General features: G+C 35.0%; 2 protein-coding genes and 1 pseudogene across 6 annotated transcripts; all 3 read left to right on the top strand.

The window, feature by feature from the left end:
* Positions 1-125: 125 nt before the first annotated feature.
* Positions 126-3311, top strand: LOC113713894 (immune-associated nucleotide-binding protein 9-like; annotated as a pseudogene).
* Positions 3312-6632: 3321 nt separating this feature from the next.
* LOC113714787 (immune-associated nucleotide-binding protein 9) lies at positions 6633-10979 on the top strand. Of its 4 annotated transcripts, none has more exons than XM_072069832.1 (6): positions 6633-6784; positions 7250-7501; positions 7681-7952; positions 8710-8875; positions 9001-9134; positions 10528-10979. In XM_072069832.1, the coding sequence occupies exons 2-6, from the start codon at positions 7270-7272 to the stop codon at positions 10741-10743; spliced, it is 1020 nt and encodes a 339-aa protein (XP_071925933.1). In that variant the 5' UTR covers positions 6633-6784; positions 7250-7269; the 3' UTR covers positions 10744-10979. The 4 variants fall into 4 exon arrangements, with proteins under 4 accessions (XP_071925933.1, XP_071925931.1, XP_027094661.1 ...); XM_072069830.1 differs by having other exon boundaries at positions 8710-8880; positions 9000-9134; XM_072069831.1 differs by lacking the exon at positions 6633-6784 and adding an exon at positions 6791-7021 and having other exon boundaries at positions 8710-8880; positions 9000-9134.
* Positions 10980-12472: 1493 nt separating this feature from the next.
* On the top strand, positions 12473-16228 carry LOC113714790 (immune-associated nucleotide-binding protein 9-like). Of its 2 annotated transcripts, none has more exons than XM_027238863.2 (6): positions 12473-12800; positions 13287-13537; positions 13679-13950; positions 14763-14927; positions 15052-15177; positions 15718-16228. In XM_027238863.2, the coding sequence occupies exons 2-6, from the start codon at positions 13306-13308 to the stop codon at positions 15922-15924; spliced, it is 1002 nt and encodes a 333-aa protein (XP_027094664.1). In that variant the 5' UTR covers positions 12473-12800; positions 13287-13305; the 3' UTR covers positions 15925-16228. The 2 variants fall into 2 exon arrangements, with proteins under 2 accessions (XP_027094664.1, XP_027094662.1); XM_027238861.2 differs by having other exon boundaries at positions 12661-12800; positions 13261-13537; positions 15718-16145.
* Positions 16229-20504: the final 4276 nt, after the last annotated feature.

Below are 20504 nucleotides of genomic sequence, written 5' to 3'. Positions count from 1 at the left end.
ACTACCCATTATTTTTAAATGAATAAAACCTAATTCTAATTATGTTTTATATTTGAGTAGATACATTTTCAGATAATTATAGCCCTTTCTGTTTCTAGTCATGTATAAATTTCCACTGATATTTAATGGACATCTGGGAAATTGTAATAATTCTTTGAAAGTAATGTAATTAAATTTTTTTGGTGGAGTCTTTATCACGTATTTCTTTGTTCTAGCCGTTTTGTAGACAGCTTCATTAGAGAAAATCGTTCAAAACGTGGAGTTTGGTTCTGCTCCAGATAGAGTTCGAACGGTGGTTTTGGGGTCGGGGGCACGGGTAATGGAAAAAGTGCAACTGGTAACTGTATTCTGGGAAGAAAGGCATTCATGTCAAGGAGTAGTCTTGATAATGTTACCAATACTAGTGAGCTACATAGGACCGTGTTGGAAGATGGCCAAATCATAAATGTGATAAGACACACCAGGTGTTTCACATCCTAACTAACGTGATTGTGTATATCTGCAGTAAAAAAAAAAAAAAATCGGGGGTTTTTAATGTTCAAGAGGAAAATTCCCTTTATTGAAAAAAAAATTAATATCTGGAAGATTGTTGCTCTATTTTATGTGAAATTAAATTGCTCTGATCTTAGGGTTATTCGACAAATTGGCTGAACCTGAGTTTGTTGGAAAAGAGATTGTGAGATGCATTGGCATGGCAAATGATGGCATCCATGCAATGCTTGTAGTTGTGTCACTTAGAAGCTATGTTTTCAGAATCGGATCGGGTATCGACTCGGTCAAGTTTAGGGGTCAATGGATTCAATCGGATTCGATAGAGATTCAACTGGATGGCGTCATAAATAAAAATTATTTAAAAATTAAAATATTATATGTAAAATACCTAATAACATGTTAATATTAATAAAGGTATATTCATATATATTTGATATTTTAAATATATTTAACAAGAAAATACAAAGAAATTAGAACAATCAAGTAACAATTTATATTATTTAATGAGCATTAACAAGTTTAGAATTAAAATTATTGACTTAATTGAAAAATAATACCAAACTTTAAGAAAATATTGATAAAGTATGAAATATTTGAGGTATATTAATAATTTTTAACAATTTAAGGGTCAAAACATAATATTAAAAAAGCTTGAGTTTTTTTAAAAAAAAACTGTTTGAACCGGAAAATTCGGTTTTTTCCGATCAAACCCGGCTTTTGACCGGAGTTTTTACTTACCCAATTTTTAAGCATGACTCGGACTGAACACTTGGCCAGTTTCCGGTTCGATCGGTCAAATCGACCGGTCCGGTCCGAGTTTTAAAACACAGCTTAGAAGCCGAATCTCAATAGAAGAAGCAACTGCCATTGAGACCTTGCAAAAGTTTTTTGGAGATAAGATTACCGAGTATATGATATTGGTTTTTACCTGAAGAAGATGAAGTGACGTTTGACGATTACTTGAGTAGTTCTCAGTCTGTAAAGGTAAGTGTGATCATTCAATTATGTCGATGCATTTGTTATTATGATGTGTAAGGCCTACCATTGTTCGATTTGGCTATGAGGTTATACCTGTGTTTCTAGAGTTATGCCTTGATGTCCGAGATATAGATAATGCTGCTTGGTTATATACTTATATATCAGTTGTGTTTTAGCTTCTGTTGTTCTAATTCCTGAATGAATTGAATGATCTTGTACTTATGCACCTCTCAAATGCATCTCGTGCACTTTAACTATCTTCCTGAGGATGATTCTACCATGAAGAATCTTATTACTGAGACGGATTAAAGAATCAAAAGTGCGTTGTCCACGTTTTGTGCTGGAGTTAATCACCTAGTAACTGAAAAGTTTTAAGGACCTTCTAGTTTAATCAGTTTCATTCCACCTCTAAGCTCAACATGTCAGTAAAGGAAGTAGCAAGTAAATTATGATATTAAAGGCTAAGAATTTGGCTCAACATTTTCCTCATTCTGAAAGCTCAATGTTCCTCCCATGGGCAAACTAATAAATACGGAGGCTAAAGTCAAGTATCTAATTTGTTGAGGAATTAGAACTCCCAAGTAGCTTTACTTTTCAAGGGGTCGGGAGACGTTGTATGCTTTGAAAAGATCTTTGTATGGTCTAGACATGTGGTAAGGTATTGAATTTAAGCATTTGCAACTATTCTTGCACTCCATGATGGACGGTGATATTGAAAGTTCTCGCTAAGCCTCTCATCGGGCTTGGAGCTTGAGCACTCTCAAGCACTCTTTGGCCCAGGGTTAATGAACTTCTCTAGTTTGTGCCATGATATGTTTTCCCTTGTTTTACTAATCTTTCATCCTTTTTGAAGTGGAACTGTAAAATTGAAACTTATTATTATGGTGATGGTATGGGGAATGCTTGAGATTTGTGGAAACAGGCGGGCGTTATTCGATAACAAGACAAAGGATACAGCCAAGAAAGCAACTTCTTTCCCTAGTGAACGATGTTGTGATGAAACATGGAGGAAAGCCTTGTACTGATGAGTTATTTGTTGAGTTTAAGGTAAGCCTTGGTGGCAATCCTGGAAACATATATATATATATATATATATATTTTGGAGTTCTTTTTTGAGTTCAGTCTTAAAATAAGGTTAAGTTTGGGAAACACATAACGCCTGCAAAACTCCTTGTTTAACAGAAAGGAGCCAAAAAATTGCATGATCAAGCTATAGAGCTGAATTCTTCAGAAGGTTGCTCCAAAGAGAAGAAATCTGAGATGGAGGAGCGGATGCATAAATCACATGAGGAGCATCTTAATGTGGTTGGAGTCTCATTTATACCTTCAGCTGTAATTATGCATTTCCTTTCCTGCTTTCGCAGGAAACAAGCATGTAATGAGGAAGGCCTGAAATTGTATCTGTCTTGTATGTAATTCTTCTTTTACGGCAGATTGAAGGCGGGTTGGGTTTTATTTTGCCATGCAATGCTATGGAGGATTGTTTTGTTGGTTGTTTGACAAATTATTTGTCGATGGTTATTATCGTTTCTTGTATGTTCAATTGAGTCCTGGGGAACACATATTTGATGGATTTTGAGTTTGTCTTAATTTGCCTGCAATGAGGACTCGTGCATTAGGAGGGAACTAAGCAGTTGGATGGATATTTGGGAAAACATTTTACCATTGTCTTAATCTTGTTGCACAGGTTTGAGACAAAGCTTAGGGAGACAACACGTAGACTTGAACAGCAATTGGTAGAAGAGCAAGATGCTCGCTTAAGAGCAGAGGAAACTGTCCGAGAAGCTCAACCGAAATCGGTTTACATTTCCTCTAATCCTTTGGTCAAACAAGATGTGTGATTAGAGTTTTGTCACATGGTCCAATCTTGGCCTTTTCTTCCTTTAATCTTTGACTAATGAAGTTTCTACCCTCCAAATGTTCCAATGTCTATTCAATACCTCTAAACTATCATATAAAGTCCCAACCACAAATAAAAGGACATTTGGTCAAAGTGTATCTAGTGAGATATATAAAAAAAAATTACCAAGTCTAGGAAATGTTACAATTCAAATAAAAGTAGTGCGATGCAATGCAAGGAAATATTTTAATGCACGTAGAATGCAATGCAAGGACATGTTATAAGTGATTTAATCTTAGGACAAGGCAAGTAATTTAGGAGAATTGTATGTTAAAGTGAGGGTTGTCGCGTATTTTCCATTTGTCTTCTTCATAATCTAGATATTTGCAACTAATAATTAATATTTAATACATAATAATGGCATCACAAATCAATTATGGTTGACCCAACGATTGAATTAGTGATCTCTAATCAAACAAATTTTCCGAGTCAATGAAAAGGCTGGTTTCGAAACTTCAAATTTTCTCATGAACTTTTGCTTTGTAGTGGAATCCTCGGCATGCTTGACGCTTAAAGTAGACACAAACAACATGGCTGGCAGGTGCCCACCTCTTCAATTATGTCTAAGGGTACAAAATTTACGGCTAACATCAGTACCAAGACGCGACCAAGAACTCATGGGATACTCAAGAATTAAGAAAGTAGGGACAAATTAGTGGGACCATGAGGGGTTAAGGTACGCGATTTTAGACCGAGTGAAGGCAGACCTCTAGTGGTATGAATAAATGAAATAAAAAATAAAAAAAAAAGAGAAAATTTGATTTAATTAGAATTTTAATTACCCATTTAATCCTATTTCATTCTAGTTTGTATCTCATTTCATTTTAAAGCCAATAATATCAGTATTTAAAATTTAGGAGAGTATAATGATTCAAAATCAAAATAGAGGCAAAAAGCATAAATTCAAAGTTGCTGACTGACTACAATTTATTGTTGACCGTTAGTCATTTTTCAATTTTCTCTAGTTGTCCTAAATGTGCTTCAGTTCACAAAGTTAGGGACCAAACTTGCTTTAGACGAAACATTAGGGACCAATTTAATACACATGTCAAATATTGGGGACTAAAACTGCAATTATTTCAAAAAAAATTTTTATCTCAAAGTATGAGTTAATGCTTAATGCTACCATGTTACAACTAAATTTTCTTATCAATTTTGGAATGTGAGGTAGGTTTGGATTAAATTTCTTTTGTTCATAGAATGAATTTTACATAATTTCATACTTTTAAAAGTCTAAAGGAAAGTTGCCATATTTCGCATAGGATGGATGGTAGGGTCGAGGAACTTTAGTAATTTATAGGAAAAAAGCAAATTGCTTTCCCAACCCAAATTAACTATAATACCAAACTTAGTTTAACTAACAAATACAATATTAATTCTTCTCTCTCGTTTCCTCTATGTGTCCATCTTTTTGTTTTCGCTCCGATTTCTTTGCCTTTTTGCAAATGTTGAAGTCAAGAGCTCAATTGAGTATTTACATCATCAGGTTAGGCGAGTTATTTTTTAAGTTCGCGTTACAAGTAAATCCGATACACACCTTCCTGATTGATGATTAAGGGCCCTTAATTTGTCTTAAAGATATCTAGTATCAAGCTGTTTCGTTGTTCTTTAACTTCTTGATTTGTATCTAGTTATATATTTTGAATTTGTTTAGGTACTTTATAAAATGAAGTAAACAGTGCTGTCACTTGTTGCTATTGAATATTATTGGATGTACAATACATTATACATGCTTGTTCTATTCTACTTGTATGATTTTTTTTTGGGCAAATTCCACTTTACCCCCCTGTGGTTTAGCGTTTTTTCATATAACCCCCCTATGGTTTCAAAAGCTATACATAACCCCCTTATGGTTTGGATTAAAGTGTCAAAGTAATGGAAATAGTCACTCGTAACAACGTCACCTAAAATGTCAAAAATACCCTTATGTAAGGTTGAAATTTATGTATTAACCAAGGGGGGTTATGTGTATGTATTGAAAATCATAAGGGGGTTATATGGTAAAGTATTAAACCATAGGGGGGTTATATGGTAAAATATAAAAACCATAGGGGGTTAATGTGTCATGTATTTATAAGGGTAATTTTGACATTTTTAGAAGTTCCGTTACGAGTGACTATTTCCGTTACTTTGACACTTTAATCCAAACCATGAGGGGGTTATGTATAGCTTTTGAAACCATAGGGGGTTATGTAAAAAAACGCTAAACCACAGGGGGGTAAAATGTAATTTACCCTTTTTTTTTAAAAAAAAAAGGAAATTTAGACTTTATACAAGAAATGGAGAAAAGGGTGAGGATTTGAAAAGGAAAATTAAGAGAGACTAGATTTTATGCAAGAAATGGAGAAACGGAGAGGATTTGATAGGCAAATTAGGGATCTCACTGTCATCTATCTAATTTCTCTACAAGCGAAGTTGGATCTTGAGGAATACTTATTCAAATTTAATTAACTATGGTGCATCATGTCACAATTAGACGTGGTTGTAGGCAGAGGTAAAAGTGCAACTGGTAATTGTGTTTTCAGGAGAAAGGCATTCAAGTAAATGGCTGATCTTTCCTGTGTAACAAAGACTTGTGAATTACAGAGTACTATATTGGAAGATGGCTATATCATCAATGCGATCGACACACCAGGCAATTCTCATTTCTCATGGTGCTGAATTGTCATAAGAACTGAATTCCATAAATCGACGTTGTTTTTTTGATACAAAAGTTAAATGCTAAGTTTCATTTGCGGGGTCTGATGAACCTGATATTAGCCAAGGATGGTGTTTGTGCTGTTGATGAAAGTTTCTTGAATTTGAACTTGCCATAGATAATTGCTTGAACAAAATAGATTTACACAGAAGATGGAAATGAAATTTAACAAAGCTCCTACTCTAATTGGTGGGAAAAGTAAGTGAGAATTGGATCCTAAATCTAAGTCCTATCATGACCTCCATCCCCTTTACTTCCTCTCCCTGTTGCAATGCTTGAATGCTTCCCTGAACCAAAAAAAATAAAAAATAAAACTAAAGTGGATAGAAATTAATCATGTTCTTCTCCTAATATGCAGAATTGATATTTGCCTCCCCAAAATTGTTTATACCACATTTTTCAACGTTTTCAAATCACATAAACGTACCCATATTCCTTTCTTTCATTTCAATCATGATGATGTAAAAGGTACAGGGTAGTTTAAATTAAAAACAGGAGTATTTTCACAAAGTTAAAAAGAAAAAAAAAACTCTGTCCGCAAGTTATCCCTGCCTTTTGACCTTAGAGGAAGTTATACCTCCCTTCAGACCTTAAAGAAAACAAAAGTTATCCGTGCCCGACCCCTCCTTTTCCCTTTTATTATTTATATCCAACTCTCTTATGTTCTAGTATTATGTATCTCTTGTCGCTGCAATTTCTTTACCCAAATTCAAACGGTCAGTCCCACTTGAATTCTTAATTTTAAGTACGATGGATCATTTCCTTCCTTCATGTGGATAGCACAGATTGTATTGGAATGATCAGGCCTTTGCCTGTTACTTTGCATAATTTCGTAACTTTGCTTGCTATCTATGAAATGTTGCGGGTTTGCCAAAAAAACCAAAACGGAAAAAAATAGATTTTCTATTCTTTGATTATCTATTGAAGGAATAACAGCTATTTTCAATCTATCCGTAAGTCAAAGTTTTAGTTGTTCTGCCCTAAATTTTTTTAGTAGTCCATGTTTTTATTCATTTCCCTGGTTCCCTTTCCAGGCAATTTAGTAGTTAAATTTACCAGGTTGGTCTGGTGCTCTCCCCAGTTCGACGGATGGCTGCATGATTAAAAACCCTCTGTGACTTTAGATTTTTTTACTTTCTTCTTTTTGTGTGACACAAGTACTTCTGGTATTGTTGTTACAGATTTTTCTGATTCCTGAGAAATGGGTGGAAGTTTTATTGATGATGATTGGGAGTCTGGTTCTGCTTCACACAGAGCCCGAACAGTCGTCTTGGTTGGGCGTACAGGAGATGGAAAAAGTGCAACCGGTAACAGTATTCTCGGAAGAAAGGCATTCAAGTCAATGAATAGTCCTGACGGCATTACCAGCACGAGTGAGCTTCAGACGGCCGTGTTGGAAGATGGTCAAATCATTAATGTGATAGACACCCCGGGTATTTCTCATCCTGACTAACTTGATTGTTTAGGCCTGCGGTAAAAAAAAAAAAAAAATTGAAAAAGAAAATCAGAGATGGAATGTTTAAGAGGAAAATTCCCTAAATAATCACAAAAACTAATATCTTGAGGACCGTTGTTCAATTTTATATGAAATGGTAAATTGATTTGATTTCAGGTTTATTTAACAAATCCGCGGAACCTCAGCTTGTTGGAAAAGAGATCGTGAGATGCATTGACATGGCAAAGGATGGCATCCACGCAGTGCTTGTAGTTGTGTCACTTAGCAGCCGAATCTCAATAGAGGAAGCAGCTACTGTTGAGACCCTGCAAAAATTATTTGGAGACAAGATTACAAAATATATGATATTGGTTTTTACTGGGGGTGATGACTTTGAAGAAGACGAAGTGGACTTTGACGATTACTTGAGTCGTTCAGAGTCCATAAAGGTAGGTGTACTATCTGACTTAGTTATATTGATGAATTTGTCATTGACTATTCTGTGGAGGTGTACTCTTATGTATAAGGTCTAATTTTGTTCTATTTGCTTACGAGGTTATACCTGTGTTTCTAGAGTTAAGCCATTGATGTCAGAGATATAGATATTGCTGCTTGGTTATATATCATTTGTTTTAGCTCCAGTTGTTCTTATTCCTGAATGAATTTATATTATCTTATACATATGCTCCTCTGTAAAATGTGTCATGCATTTTAACTTTCTTCCTAATGATGATGCTGCCATGAAAAATATTGGTAATAAGATCACTCAAAGAATCAAGTGTTGGTTCTCGACTGTTTGTGCTGCAGTGAGTCTGCCAGTCATTGAAAAAGGCTAAAAGGCCCTCTTATTTTCGGTTTCATTCCACCTCCAAGCTCAACATGTTAGCAGAGGAAACGGCAAGTAAAAATATGATTTTAGGGGATAACAATTTGGCTTAATATATCCACATTCTTGAAGCTTGTAATATTACTCCCAGGGGAAAACTAACAAGAGTGGCTTAATAAGACTCCCAGTTAATGAGCTTGCAATAAAAGTTGATATACCTGAAGTATTTCCTATACAAATTTCAGTATCTTTTGAGTGGAGAATGATGAGTTTGAGATTCTCTAATTTGCTGCCATGATCTGTTTTCCCTTGTTTTATTAATCTTCCACCTTTTTTGAAGTGGAACTGTATCATGGAAACTTATTATGGTGATGATATAGGGAATGCTTGAGATTTGCGGAAACAGGTGGGTGTTATTTGATAACAAGACAAAAAATACAGCCAAGAAAGCTGAACAACTTAAGCAACTTCTTTCCCTAGTGGATGACGTTGACAAGAAAAATGGAGGAAAACCTTATACTAATGAGTTATTTGTCGAGTTTCAGATAAGCGTTGGTGGCAATCCTGGAAACTTCTACCTTTTTGTTTTTGGGTTCTTTTTTGAGTTAAGTCTCAGAATAAGGTTAAGTTTGGGAAACACATGACACCTGCAAAACTCTTTGTTTAACAGAAAGCAGCTGCAAAACTTCGAGATCAAGCTAAAGAGCTGAATTCTTTGGAAGGTTACTCCAAAGAGGAGAAAATTGAGCGGGAGGTGCAGATATATCAATCATATGAGGAGCATCTGGCACGAAGTACTGATATGGTAGTTTTTTTTTTCCCCGACATGTTACTTTTTTCTTGTTATTACCATATTTTTTGGTTCTTTTAATTTTACTTTGTATTTTTCACATATTTAAATTTGCATACAATAAATCTAAGCATATTCGTCTGGATGTGGTTGGAGTCTCATTATACCTTCAGCTGTGATTGTGCATTTCCTTTTCCACGTTTGTAGGAAACAAGCATGTAGTAAGAGAGACCTGAAATTGAATCTGTCTTGTATGTAATTCTTCTTTTATGGCAGATTAAAAGGGAGGTGGGAGTCGATAAGCAATGCAGGAGGGCTGGTTACATACACCTTTATTTTCTGAACTCTATTTCTAAGAAATATACTAATGAGTGCAAACGATTGATTATTCCTTCAATGAATTGAAACCTATCCTTTGTAACTCGTAAGAGCTAAAATCTGCTATCTTTGTCCATATTTGATGCTTGAGTGTTGCTGCCTTCTAGAAGATATCCTAACAAAGTTTTAGGAATCTGAATATTCATTTAGATTGTCTCATGTTTTATTTGTATAGCTGGTTGAATTTTGTTGAACTTTTAATTGGTGGGTAGTGATACTGTTCTCAATATTAAGTTGTCTCTTCTTGTCGACATGATGTCTTCATGACAATGGAACCTTGGTTGTTTCACCCTTTAAAGAACAGTTACCTGAATAACTATTGTTCTGGCGTTGGTTTAGATCAGAATTTGGCAGGATAAAAAAGACAGTACGGTTGATTTCTTATAATCTAGATGTGGTGGCTATGTATTTAGTGAAGAAAATAAACAATGTGCTATGGGCTCTTCCTAGTATTTTCATTCACCTGGTACGTGTGAAATGGGAACATACATGTCCTTTTTCTCCAGTGCAAAGAAAAGCATCATTTACAACTTTCTTGCTGGTGACACCTTTCCTGCTGGATGAGGATTTCTAGATGATCTTTTACTTAATGAGAAGAAGAATACTTTCTTTATTTCTCGAGTGGAAAGAAAGGTATCATCCAAAACATTCTATACTGGATGTCTAGTAATTCTGAGATTTTGTTGTTTGATTCAGGTTCCCATTAAAACATACTTGCTGTTCTGAACCTCTTTGGTGCTTCTAGCTGCACATATACTTCTTAGTTTAAAGCAGTAAATTCCACTTGGCCTGTTCTTTGTCATGATTCCAATTTGGCTATTTCTTTATGTCATAGCTATTGTTGAAGCATATTATATCTTTTTAAGAAGTTTTATCTGATGGATGCTGTCATTTACTGAGGCTTGGTGCCATTTATCAGTTGTATTTTCTATCCACGGCAAACGAAGGTGCCAAGCTGTAAACTTAATTAGCAGAACCTATCAAGAATATTTATCAGTAGTTTTTTCTTTGTCTTAATTTTGTTGTACAGGTTGAGACAAAGCTTAGGGAGGCGGCAACACACGAACTTGAACAGCGATTGGCAGAAGAGCAAGATGCTCGCTTAAAAGCAGAGCAAACTGTGCGAGAAACTCGAGCGAAATCAGATAATGAGATCTGTGAATTGAGACAGAATTTAGAGAGGAGCCAAAGGGTGGCTGAGCAGCTCAAAAAGTTTGGTAAAAATTTGGGTTGTCATATCATGTGACTGGATATTCTAGATACTGTACATCTGGGGGGCGACTAAATGCATATTCTGGGAAGCTAAAATTTACTGTTACACATTATTAGTTTATGGCACTGAAGTTTGCAACTTAGCTGTGCCCATCTTCATGGAACTGTGGTGGTTCGATCTGTTGTCTTATCATCGCCTATGCGTGTTTTGTCCATCATTGTGGTATTTTGTTATATAGTGGAATCCTTGCTCTACTTGGCATTTCCAAACCCTCTCGCTCATGTTAGCTGAATTGATGATAAAGACGATCAGTTTCTCGTAGAAGGTCGCACGTTCAAATTCTCCATTTTCGGTGTGAGGATCGGGTTGGAGAGTAATCTATTGTAAGTACCTTTTCTAAGTGATTTATGGTTTCAAAGACATGTTCTGAGTCGTACCGATGACTAACTAAAGTCGAAACTGTCCAAACTTTTCATAATACTAACAATAATAAATTAGCTTCAGTAAATTTTTTGCAGCGATGATTATATTTTGTGTTGCCTGTTGGTCGAAAAATTGAGGTAACAAACATACCCTATCAAAAGCTTTTTCAATAAATTAGTCACCGAACGTTAATGTGCTCCTTTGTCCGTTTTTAATTGATTTAAACTTCTTGACCTTTGTTTTGAAAGGAAATAAACTTCCCTAATTACGGATAGGGATCGAGTATCCAAGTGTTATAAGAATTTAGTTAGCCATCCTATTGCAAAGTTGTATGAGGAGGAATGGACCTATTCTTGCCTTGGAAGTTTTCAAAATTTTCAGCAGAAATATGCATATATTGAAAACTTTTACTCTTGTTAGAGGTGATCTGATTCGCAGGACAATGGATGGAAGTGCTTATCATGACGATGGAGAGTTTAGTTCTCCTTCCTTGATGGGGTTTGAAACACGCGCCTAAATTTAACTAATCAGAATTGCTTCTTGTCTTTCCTTGATCAGTTCAAGGACTGAAATATCGTAATGATAAGGAAATAGATGGTGAAAGATGTTGATGAAAGTTTCTTGGATTTGAACTTGCCATCCATTTCGGTAAAAAAAAAAATTAAACAAGGCTGATATATAATTCCTTGAACAAAATAGATTTACACAAAAGATGGAAATGAAATTCAACAAAGTTCCTATTCTAATTGTTAGAGAACTAACAGTGAGAATTGGATACTGAATCTAAGTCCTTTCACGACCTCCACCCACATCCTGGCCTGTTGAAATGCTTGAATTCTCCCATGAACCAAATAATAGATAAATAAAGTGGATGGGAATTAATTAATCTGTTCTTCAGCTAATCTGGAGAATTGATATTAGCCCTCCAAAAATTGTTTATATCACCATTTTCTGTTGTGAAAATAATAAAATAAACTCCCAACGTAGGTAGGGATTGAAATAGTAGAGTGAGAAGAAGAGATATTATTATATTTACTGATCAAAGTACTTCCAAGTTTCAACGTTTCCAAAGTTACAAATGAAGTAGGATACACCCCTATATATAGGTGATCCAAGATCAAAGGTACATGAACCCTATTAAATACAAATACATGAATTTAGTACATCAAGTATATCCATAAATGAGTTCATCCAATGTACCAATGAATCTAGAGAGAATACATGTGTCTATCATCTCGAAAATACAAACGGACATCCACATCTTGTAATCCTTCTTGAGAATATCAATGGACATCCACGTCTTATCATTATTTCATAACATTTTCAACGTTTACTGATCACATAAACGGACCCATATTCCTTTCTTTCATTCCAATCACGATCATATTCCTCTCTTTCATTCCAATCATCACGATCATATACCTATCTTTGATTCCAATCACGATGATATAGAAGATACGGGGTAGTTGAAATTAAAAGTTAAGTTCACAAGTTATCCCTGCCTTTCGACCTTAAAGGAAGTTATCCCTGTGCCTTTAGACCTTGAAGAATACAAAAGTTATCCATGCCCGACCCCTCCTTGTCCCCTCCATTATTTATATCCAACTCACTCGTGTTCTCGTATTATCTATCTCTTGTCGCTGCAATTTCTTTATCCAAATTCAAAGGTCAGTCCCACTTGAATTCTTGAATTTCAAGTATGATGGATCATTTCCATCCTTCTGTGGATAGCACAGATTGTATAGGAATGATAAAGCCTTTGCCTGTTACTTTACATAATTTTGCAACTTTGTTTACTATCTACAAAAATGTCGCTGGTTTGCCAAAAAAAAAAGGGAGGGAGAGAGAGAGAGAGAGAGGTATTCTATTCTTTGATTATCTGTTTATAGGAATAACAGCTATTTTCAGTCAATCTGTAAGTAATAGTTTTAGTACTAAAAGTGTACTCTACCCTACTTTTTTTATTAGTCCATGTTTTTATTTCATTTCCCTGGTACCGTTTCCGGGCAATTAAGTGGTTAAATTTGCGGGGTTGGGATGCTCCTCTCCCTGGTTCGATGGATGGCGGCATGACAAAACCCCCTTGTGACTTGTGATTTTTAACTTTTCTTCTTTTTTGTGTGACAGAAGTGCCTTTGATATTGCTGTTACAGATTTTTCTGATTCCTGAGAATGGGTGGAAGTTTCATTTCTGACAACCGCGAGTTTGATTCTGCTTCAAATAAAGTCCGAACAGTCGTTCTGGTTGGGCGTACAGGCAATGGAAAAAGTGCAACTGGTAACAGTATTCTTGGAAGAAGGGCATTCAATTCAAAGAGTAGTTTTGATGGCGTTACCAAAACTACAGAGCTACAGAGGACTGCGTTGGATGATGGCCAAGTCCTTAATGTGATAGACACCCCTGGTATTTTTCATTGATTATGTCTGCGGTAAAATTAGAATTGGAATGTTTAAGAGAAAAATTCCCCAAAATATTCACAAAAACAAATATCTAGAGGACTTTTGCACAAATTTTTTATGAAATGTTAAATTGATTTGATTTCAGGGTTGTTTGACAAAGCTGCTGACCCTCAGTTTGTTGAAAAAGAGATTGTGAGATGCATCGGCATGGCAAAGGATGGCATCCACGCAGTCCTTGTAGTCGTGTCACTTAGAAGCCGAGTCTCAATGGAGGAAGCAGCTGCTATTGAGACCTTACAAAAAATTTTTGGAGACAAGATTGCAGAATATATGATATTGGTTTTCACAGGGGGTGATGAACTTGAAGACGACGAAGTGAATTTTGACGATTACTTGAGTCGTTCGGAGTCCATAAAGGTAGGTGTACTGTCTGACTTAGTTATATCGATGAATTTGTCTTTGACTATTCTGTGGAGGTGTACTTTATGTATAAGGTCTAACTTTGTTCTATTTGGTTATGAGGTTATACCTGTGTTTCTAGAGTTATGCCTCTTGGTTATGTATCATCTGTTCTGTGTTTTTAGCTTCAATTGTTCTTATTCCTGAAAGAATTCAATTATCTTGTATTCATGCTCCTCTCTAAAATGTGTCATGCATATTAACTCTCTTCCTAATGATGATATATGCTGACATGAAAAATATTGTTAATAAGATCACTCAAAGAATCAAGAATTTGATTTCTTCTGTTTGTGCTGCAGCGTGAGTCAGCTAGTTATTAACAAAAAGTAAAAAGGACCGCCAGGTTTCAGTTTCATTCCACCTCCATGCTCAACATGTCAGCAGAGCAAAGGGAAGATAAAAATATGATCTTAGGGGATAACAGTTTGGCTTAATATCTCCTCATTCTTGAAGCTTAACATTACTCCCATGGGAAAACTAACAAAAGTGGAGGACAATTTATCAAGGGGTGGAATGACTTTTTGCGGTCTAGATTTTTCATAAGGTCTCAAACTTGAGCATCTGCAACTATTCTTGCATTCGATGAAAGACTCAACATGTGTGCTAGTTAATTCGCAATACAAGTTGACATTTTCCAATGCAATTTTCAGAATCTTTTGAGTGGAGAATGATGAGTTTGCACCATGATATGTTTTGCCCTTGTATTACTAATCTCTCATCCTTTTTGAAGTTGAGCTGTGCAATTGAAACTTGTTATGGTGATGATATAGGGAATGCTTAAGCTTTGTGGGAACAGGCGGGTGTTGTTTGATAACAGGACCAAAAATGCAGCCAAGAAAGCTGAACAGCTTAAGCAACTTCTTTTCCTAGTGGACGACGTTGTCGTGAAAAATGGAGGCAAACCTTATACTAATGAGTTATTTGATGAGTTCAAGGTAAGCCGGGGGGGCAATCCGAGAATCCTTTTTTTTTTTTTTTTTTTTTTTTTTTTTTTTTCAATCTCAGGATATGCTTAAGTTTGGGAAACACATGACACCTGCAAAATTCCTTATTTAACAGAAAGCAGCTGCAAAACTTCGTGATCAAGCTAAAGAGCTGAATTCTTTGTCCAAAGAGGAGAAAATTGAGCGGGAGATGCAGATGTATCAATCATATGACGAGCATATGAAACGAATTACTGGCATGGTAACTGTTCTTTTCCGACGCGTTTCTTTTTTCGTTTTCATTACTCCATTTTTCTCTTCTTTTAATTTCAGTTTGCACACCATATGCCTTTCAACCTTCAGATGTAATTATGCATTTCCTTCCCCGCTTTTGTAGTAAACAAGCGTGTAATAAGGAAGCCCTGAAATTGTATCTGTCTTGTGTGTAATTCTTCTTTTACCTTTCGGTGGATGAATGGGGGGAATGGAACAACGATGCAGGAGGGCAGACTGCACACACCCTTATTTTTTGAACCCTATTTCTAAGAAATATATATAGTTTTGCATGCAAACGATAGATAAGATTTGCCTATCATTTTAATTTAAACGTCTCAAGCATTGCTGAAGTCCTTCAATTAAATAAAACCTATTCATTGTAGCAGCTAAAATTTGCTACCCTTCTTTGTATTTGATGCTTGATTGTTGGAATACTGAAATCAGTACTGCTACAGTCTGTTGCCTTCTAATAGTTGGACGGATACTTTCGAAAACATTTCATTACTGTCTTGCTCTTATTGTACAGGTTGAGAAAATGATCACGGATACAAGAAGTAGACTTGAACAGCAACTGAAAGATGAGAAAGATGCTCGGCTGAGAGCAGAGGCAGCTGCCCGAGAAGCTCAATTGAAATCAGATGAGGAGATACGCAACCTTAGAAAGCGTTTAGAGGAAAGCCAAAAGGAGATTCAGCGGCTTAAAGACGATGACGGGGGATGTCAAATTTTATGACTGAATATACATCTGCAGGGAGGCTGCTAAATGCACCTTTCTGGAAAGCTGGACTTACACATTCATTATAGTTTATGGTGCGGAAAGTGCTGAATGCACTTCTGGATAAATTAAACTTACATATTATTGTTTGTGGTGCAGAAAGTTCTAAATGCACTTTCTGGAGAACTAAATTTACACATTATATATAGTTTATGGTGCAGAAAGTGCATTTATATATAGTTTATAGTGCAGAAAGTGCTAAATGCACTTCTGGAAAACTGTTGCACATTATAATGTTTATGGTACTGAAGTTTGCAGCTTAGCTTTGTGCATTGCGGTCCTGTCGCCTACTTCATTACCTATAGCTTATCTTGATGAACTTGTGCTACATAGTGGAATTCACGGCATAATCTTTTGCTGTATAGTTGAATCCATTGCATATTCGACACTTGTAGGGGTTGCGGTGGTTTTTTTTTTTTTTTTTAAGTGTAAATGAGAAGGTTCGAATCTGAGATCTCTCACTTATACTTCCTCCCCTTAAACCACGTAATCCATCCCTCCTCTCTTTGACAATTGTAGGAGACACAGGCTACATGGCTGGTGTGGTAGGGTACAAATGTCATTGCATCAGCTACGAGACCATGACAATACTCTAACTACTCTTCAGGAAGATTTCAAAACAAAAAATTGTGAACAAAACACCAAAACTACTTCAATTATAGGGTTTTTGGAGTGTGTTAGTGTAGTATTATGTTTAAAAAATTCGTGTCTGAAAAACAGTCTAATCCAAACAGAGCCTATTTTATTAAATTCATCCAAAATCCACGCAATCAATTCGAAATTCTGGATGATGCCATTTCAGATTCTCCAATGTTTGCACATCCTGGGGCCGTAACTCCATTGGAGGGAGATACAAATAGCAACCATGCATTGACTTCCAGGCTTCCCAAAGTGCGAAAAAAAAAGGAATCTCATAAATATGAGATATTGCTTTCTACACATAGTTTTCTCACGAGTGTCCTGATCGGTCAATAGACACAATTTACCTTGGAGATTTTCTCAATTTCATTTTAGTTTTCCAAAAACTAATTCCAGGGCAGTCCCATTCTGCAACGGATTCACTTGTGCAAATTACTCTTCTACCCTCCAAACAAAAAAAAGGGAAAAAATTGAACACAAACAGCTCTAAATTTCATATTGCTTTCGTGCAAGTATTTTTCTAACAATTGTCATGAATTGGTCAATAGAAACAAATTACCTCAGGGATTTTTTCATTTTCATTTTAGCTTTCCAAAAAAAAAAAAATTAATTCTGGGGCAATCCCATTCCACAACGGCTTCACATGTGCAAATTATTCTTGTACCGTTCAAATTATAAGTCATATTTCTTGCCGTCCATAGAATCAAAATATGAATATGGTTTTCTTCGATATTAAATAGTTGATGACGTTGACGGCAATACCAACCGGACATCGGGATTAAGAGTTAGAGTTTTTGGTAACTATTTCCCTTGGCTTTTTAAGGGTAAATTATATATAAAACTTTTGTAGTTTTGCATAATGTTGGATGACCTCTTTAAGATTTCAAAATAGCAATATAATCCTCTTGTAGTTTTATGTAAACTGAAAAATAGATGAAATGTATAAACAATTGTAATGGTTACATGAGACGTGCTTCAAAAGTATGTGTGATAAAATCATAATATTCACTAAATCCCTATGGCTTGCATAAATATCTATTTTATCCTTTGTGATTTTTGCATTTATTCACACAATTCCCTGCTATTTTATATAAGGTGATTAAGTCGATATTTCATTTTACATTTAAGTAAGGGCACTATTAGTATTTCACCTTTTCGTCAAATTTCCATTTTGCACAAAATTGCAGGGGGTCATCATCTATTGCTGCATGACCTCCTAACATTTTAAAATATTAGGAGTTCACATAACATAGATGAAACTACAAGGGGTTATTTGTAATTTATCATTTTCTAAGAAGACGAACAACTCAATATAATTAAGACTATTTTCCTAACTTAGATTTATCTCGGATAGGTTAATGGACTTTGGATTACCAAATAGGAGTACCAAACCTGTAGCAGAATGCCCTTCTCTAAAAATAAAGTGTAAATAACCCCTATATAGTTTCATCTATTGCCACATGAAACCCTTAACATTTCAAAATGTCCACTTCACCCTCATATGATTTTATGTAAAATGGAAACTTGATGGAAAATAGGCTGTGTAACGTCATTAATTAAAATACTAATAGTGCTCTTACATAAATGCTAAATCAATCAATGCTTATCTACCTTGTATAAAAGTATAGAGGAATTACGTGAATAAATACAAAAATCACACGGGGATAAAGTAGATTTTTATAAAATCATGAAGGGTTACATGGAGATTAAGATTTTATCACACGCATTTTTAAAGCGAGTTTGGTATAAATGCCATAATTGATTACACATTCCATTTTTCACATTATGTAAAATTATAGGGGATTATGTGGCAATTTTGAAACCTTAAGAGGGTCATTGGCATTATATAAAATCACATGGGATTATAATTAATTTATCCAAAAATAAATAACTTAGAGCTTTTTTCGATGGCTTTCCTCTATTGACCAATATTTTCACATTCTCTGAATCTCATATTTGTAAGTCTTGAAGTTAGAGACAAACTCAGCAGCAAATAATTATCTTCCAAATAATATTTTGCTTGCATCGTGAACACATTTTTCAACCCACCTTTTATATTTCCAATCATTTTCTTATCTCACATACATCACATCACACAAAATGCTACAATAATTATTCCAAATAATATTTCAAATAACCTCTATCCAAACAAACCAAAACACCAAAAAGCTGGATTTTCATTACTTCTCATTCTTTCTTTTGAAAAGCATCACTTTTCGTAAATAAAGCATTTAATATAGAGTTAATTTTGTATACATTGAAAGTAAGTGTATATATTATCACAACTAAATACATTAGATTTCAAATTTAAATTCAAATTAGTTATCATGCATTCAAATCAATATATAGAAAATTAATCCAAAATTATAAGAAACAACAAAAAATAGAGATGACGGAAACTTCATTAATTGATCCTAGACGAAGATTAAAGCAATTGAAGGGTACTTAATTTTATGTATACATCATGCAAGTAAAAGCAGGAAAATGTCATGCGAGTAACAATGATGGACATTGCGGTGAATTAATGACACAATTTCTTATACACTATAAAGCAATTTCCAAGAATTCCGAGCTAAACCTTGCTGTAAATTCTGAATGCAAAATTCAATCCAGGCTTATGGATTCCTCACTAATTTTCTCTTCCTCCTCACTCTTTTGCTTTTGCTGCTGAACAGAGACTATACTCAATCGTCACCTTCCTCATCGGAAACTTCCTCTACAACCGGTGGTTATTTCTCTGTATCTTATTCGCCTTCTTCTGCTTCTTCCAATTTCTCCTTCCTGGTGGCCACCTCCTCCTTTTGTGCAGCCTTCTCAGCCTCCAAAAGTGGGACACAATAATCAGGATCAGCTCTCAAGCACCTCTTCAACATCGTACCAATATTAAAGCACTTGATTAATTCTATAGCATCTATTCCCTCCTCCATTCCTTTTTCTGCAAATTCCTCCATACAGTTTATCCATTCTTCAATAAATATGCCAAAGAACTCGTTGTCTTCATCACTAGGCAAACCCCGCAAATAAGCTCCTCCTCCTCTTCTTCTACTTCTTTTCCTCCTCCTTGTTTAACAACCTCATAACCAATGACGGACATAAGGGGAGGAAGGGGGCGCCTCCCAAAATTTTCCAAAATTCTACATGGTGTATTAGATTTAAACTTGAACTCTATCATTCTGCCCCGCCAACAAGTTCTCTCTTTTTTTTTTTTTTGATTGGTTAACATGTTATCTTTTAATTTCTCTTTAAAAATGTGTTTTATAATAGCTCATTTTAGTTTCCTTGTATATAAGATCATTTCATGTACATTAAAATTATAAAATAATTACAAAAAAATACCATGTAATTACCTCCATTTATTGATGTTCATAATTTAATGAAAAATATTTTTAGCGATAGCAAATTTTTGAATTTACTCATTGTGGTTGGGTTTTTTAAATAGAACTGGAATATTCTTAAGACTTAGTTCTTGATTTTCAATGAAAAAATTAATTGCATCGCTAGAAATGGGTAATATGAGAAGCTTGGGCTCGGAAAAGAAGAATTAAGGAAAATAGAGATAAGGGCAAAATAAAAAATTTTGAAATTATTTTTGGTATAAGTTAATGTGATTTAAAAGATGAGGCGAAGTGTAACAAAATTAACATTAGAGGGAAAGTGTAAATGGCACTAAACATTAGGGGGATTTAGTTCCTTTAACCCAAAATGGGAAAAAACATATTTTGTCCCTTAAAAATTTAAAAGAAAGTTGCCATAATATGAGTAGGGATGGACCATATTTTAGGAACCTTTTTCTTCAATTCCGAATAAAAATTTGAGCTAAAGAAGAAGCAGATTGCTTTCCCAAACCAAATGTTGTTTCCAATCAAACCATACGACTATAATACCAAGCATGGTTAAAC

The sequence above is a fragment of the Coffea arabica genome, chromosome 10c, assembly GCF_036785885.1.
Source record: "Coffea arabica cultivar ET-39 chromosome 10c, Coffea Arabica ET-39 HiFi, whole genome shotgun sequence".
Classification (NCBI taxonomy): Eukaryota; Viridiplantae; Streptophyta; class Magnoliopsida; order Gentianales; family Rubiaceae; genus Coffea; species Coffea arabica.
The sequence above is the reverse complement of the archived record's forward strand: the minus strand, read 5'-3'. Positions and strand labels throughout refer to the sequence as shown.

Coding starts and splice junctions, on each gene's coding strand:
- LOC113714787 (XM_072069830.1), top strand. CDS start 7,270: ATGGGTGGAAGTTTTATTGATGATGATTGGGAGTCTGGTTCTGCTTCA. Junction 7,502..7,680: donor TAATGTGATAGACACCCCGG/GTATTTCTCATC, acceptor ATTTGATTTCAG/GTTTATTTAACAAATCCGCG. Junction 9,135..10,527: donor TGGCACGAAGTACTGATATG/GTAGTTTTTTTT, acceptor TTTGTTGTACAG/GTTGAGACAAAGCTTAGGGA.
- LOC113714790 (XM_027238863.2), top strand. CDS start 13,306: ATGGGTGGAAGTTTCATTTCTGACAACCGCGAGTTTGATTCTGCTTCA. Junction 13,951..14,762: donor GTCGTTCGGAGTCCATAAAG/GTAGGTGTACTG, acceptor GTGATGATATAG/GGAATGCTTAAGCTTTGTGG. Junction 14,928..15,051: donor AGTTATTTGATGAGTTCAAG/GTAAGCCGGGGG, acceptor CTTATTTAACAG/AAAGCAGCTGCAAAACTTCG.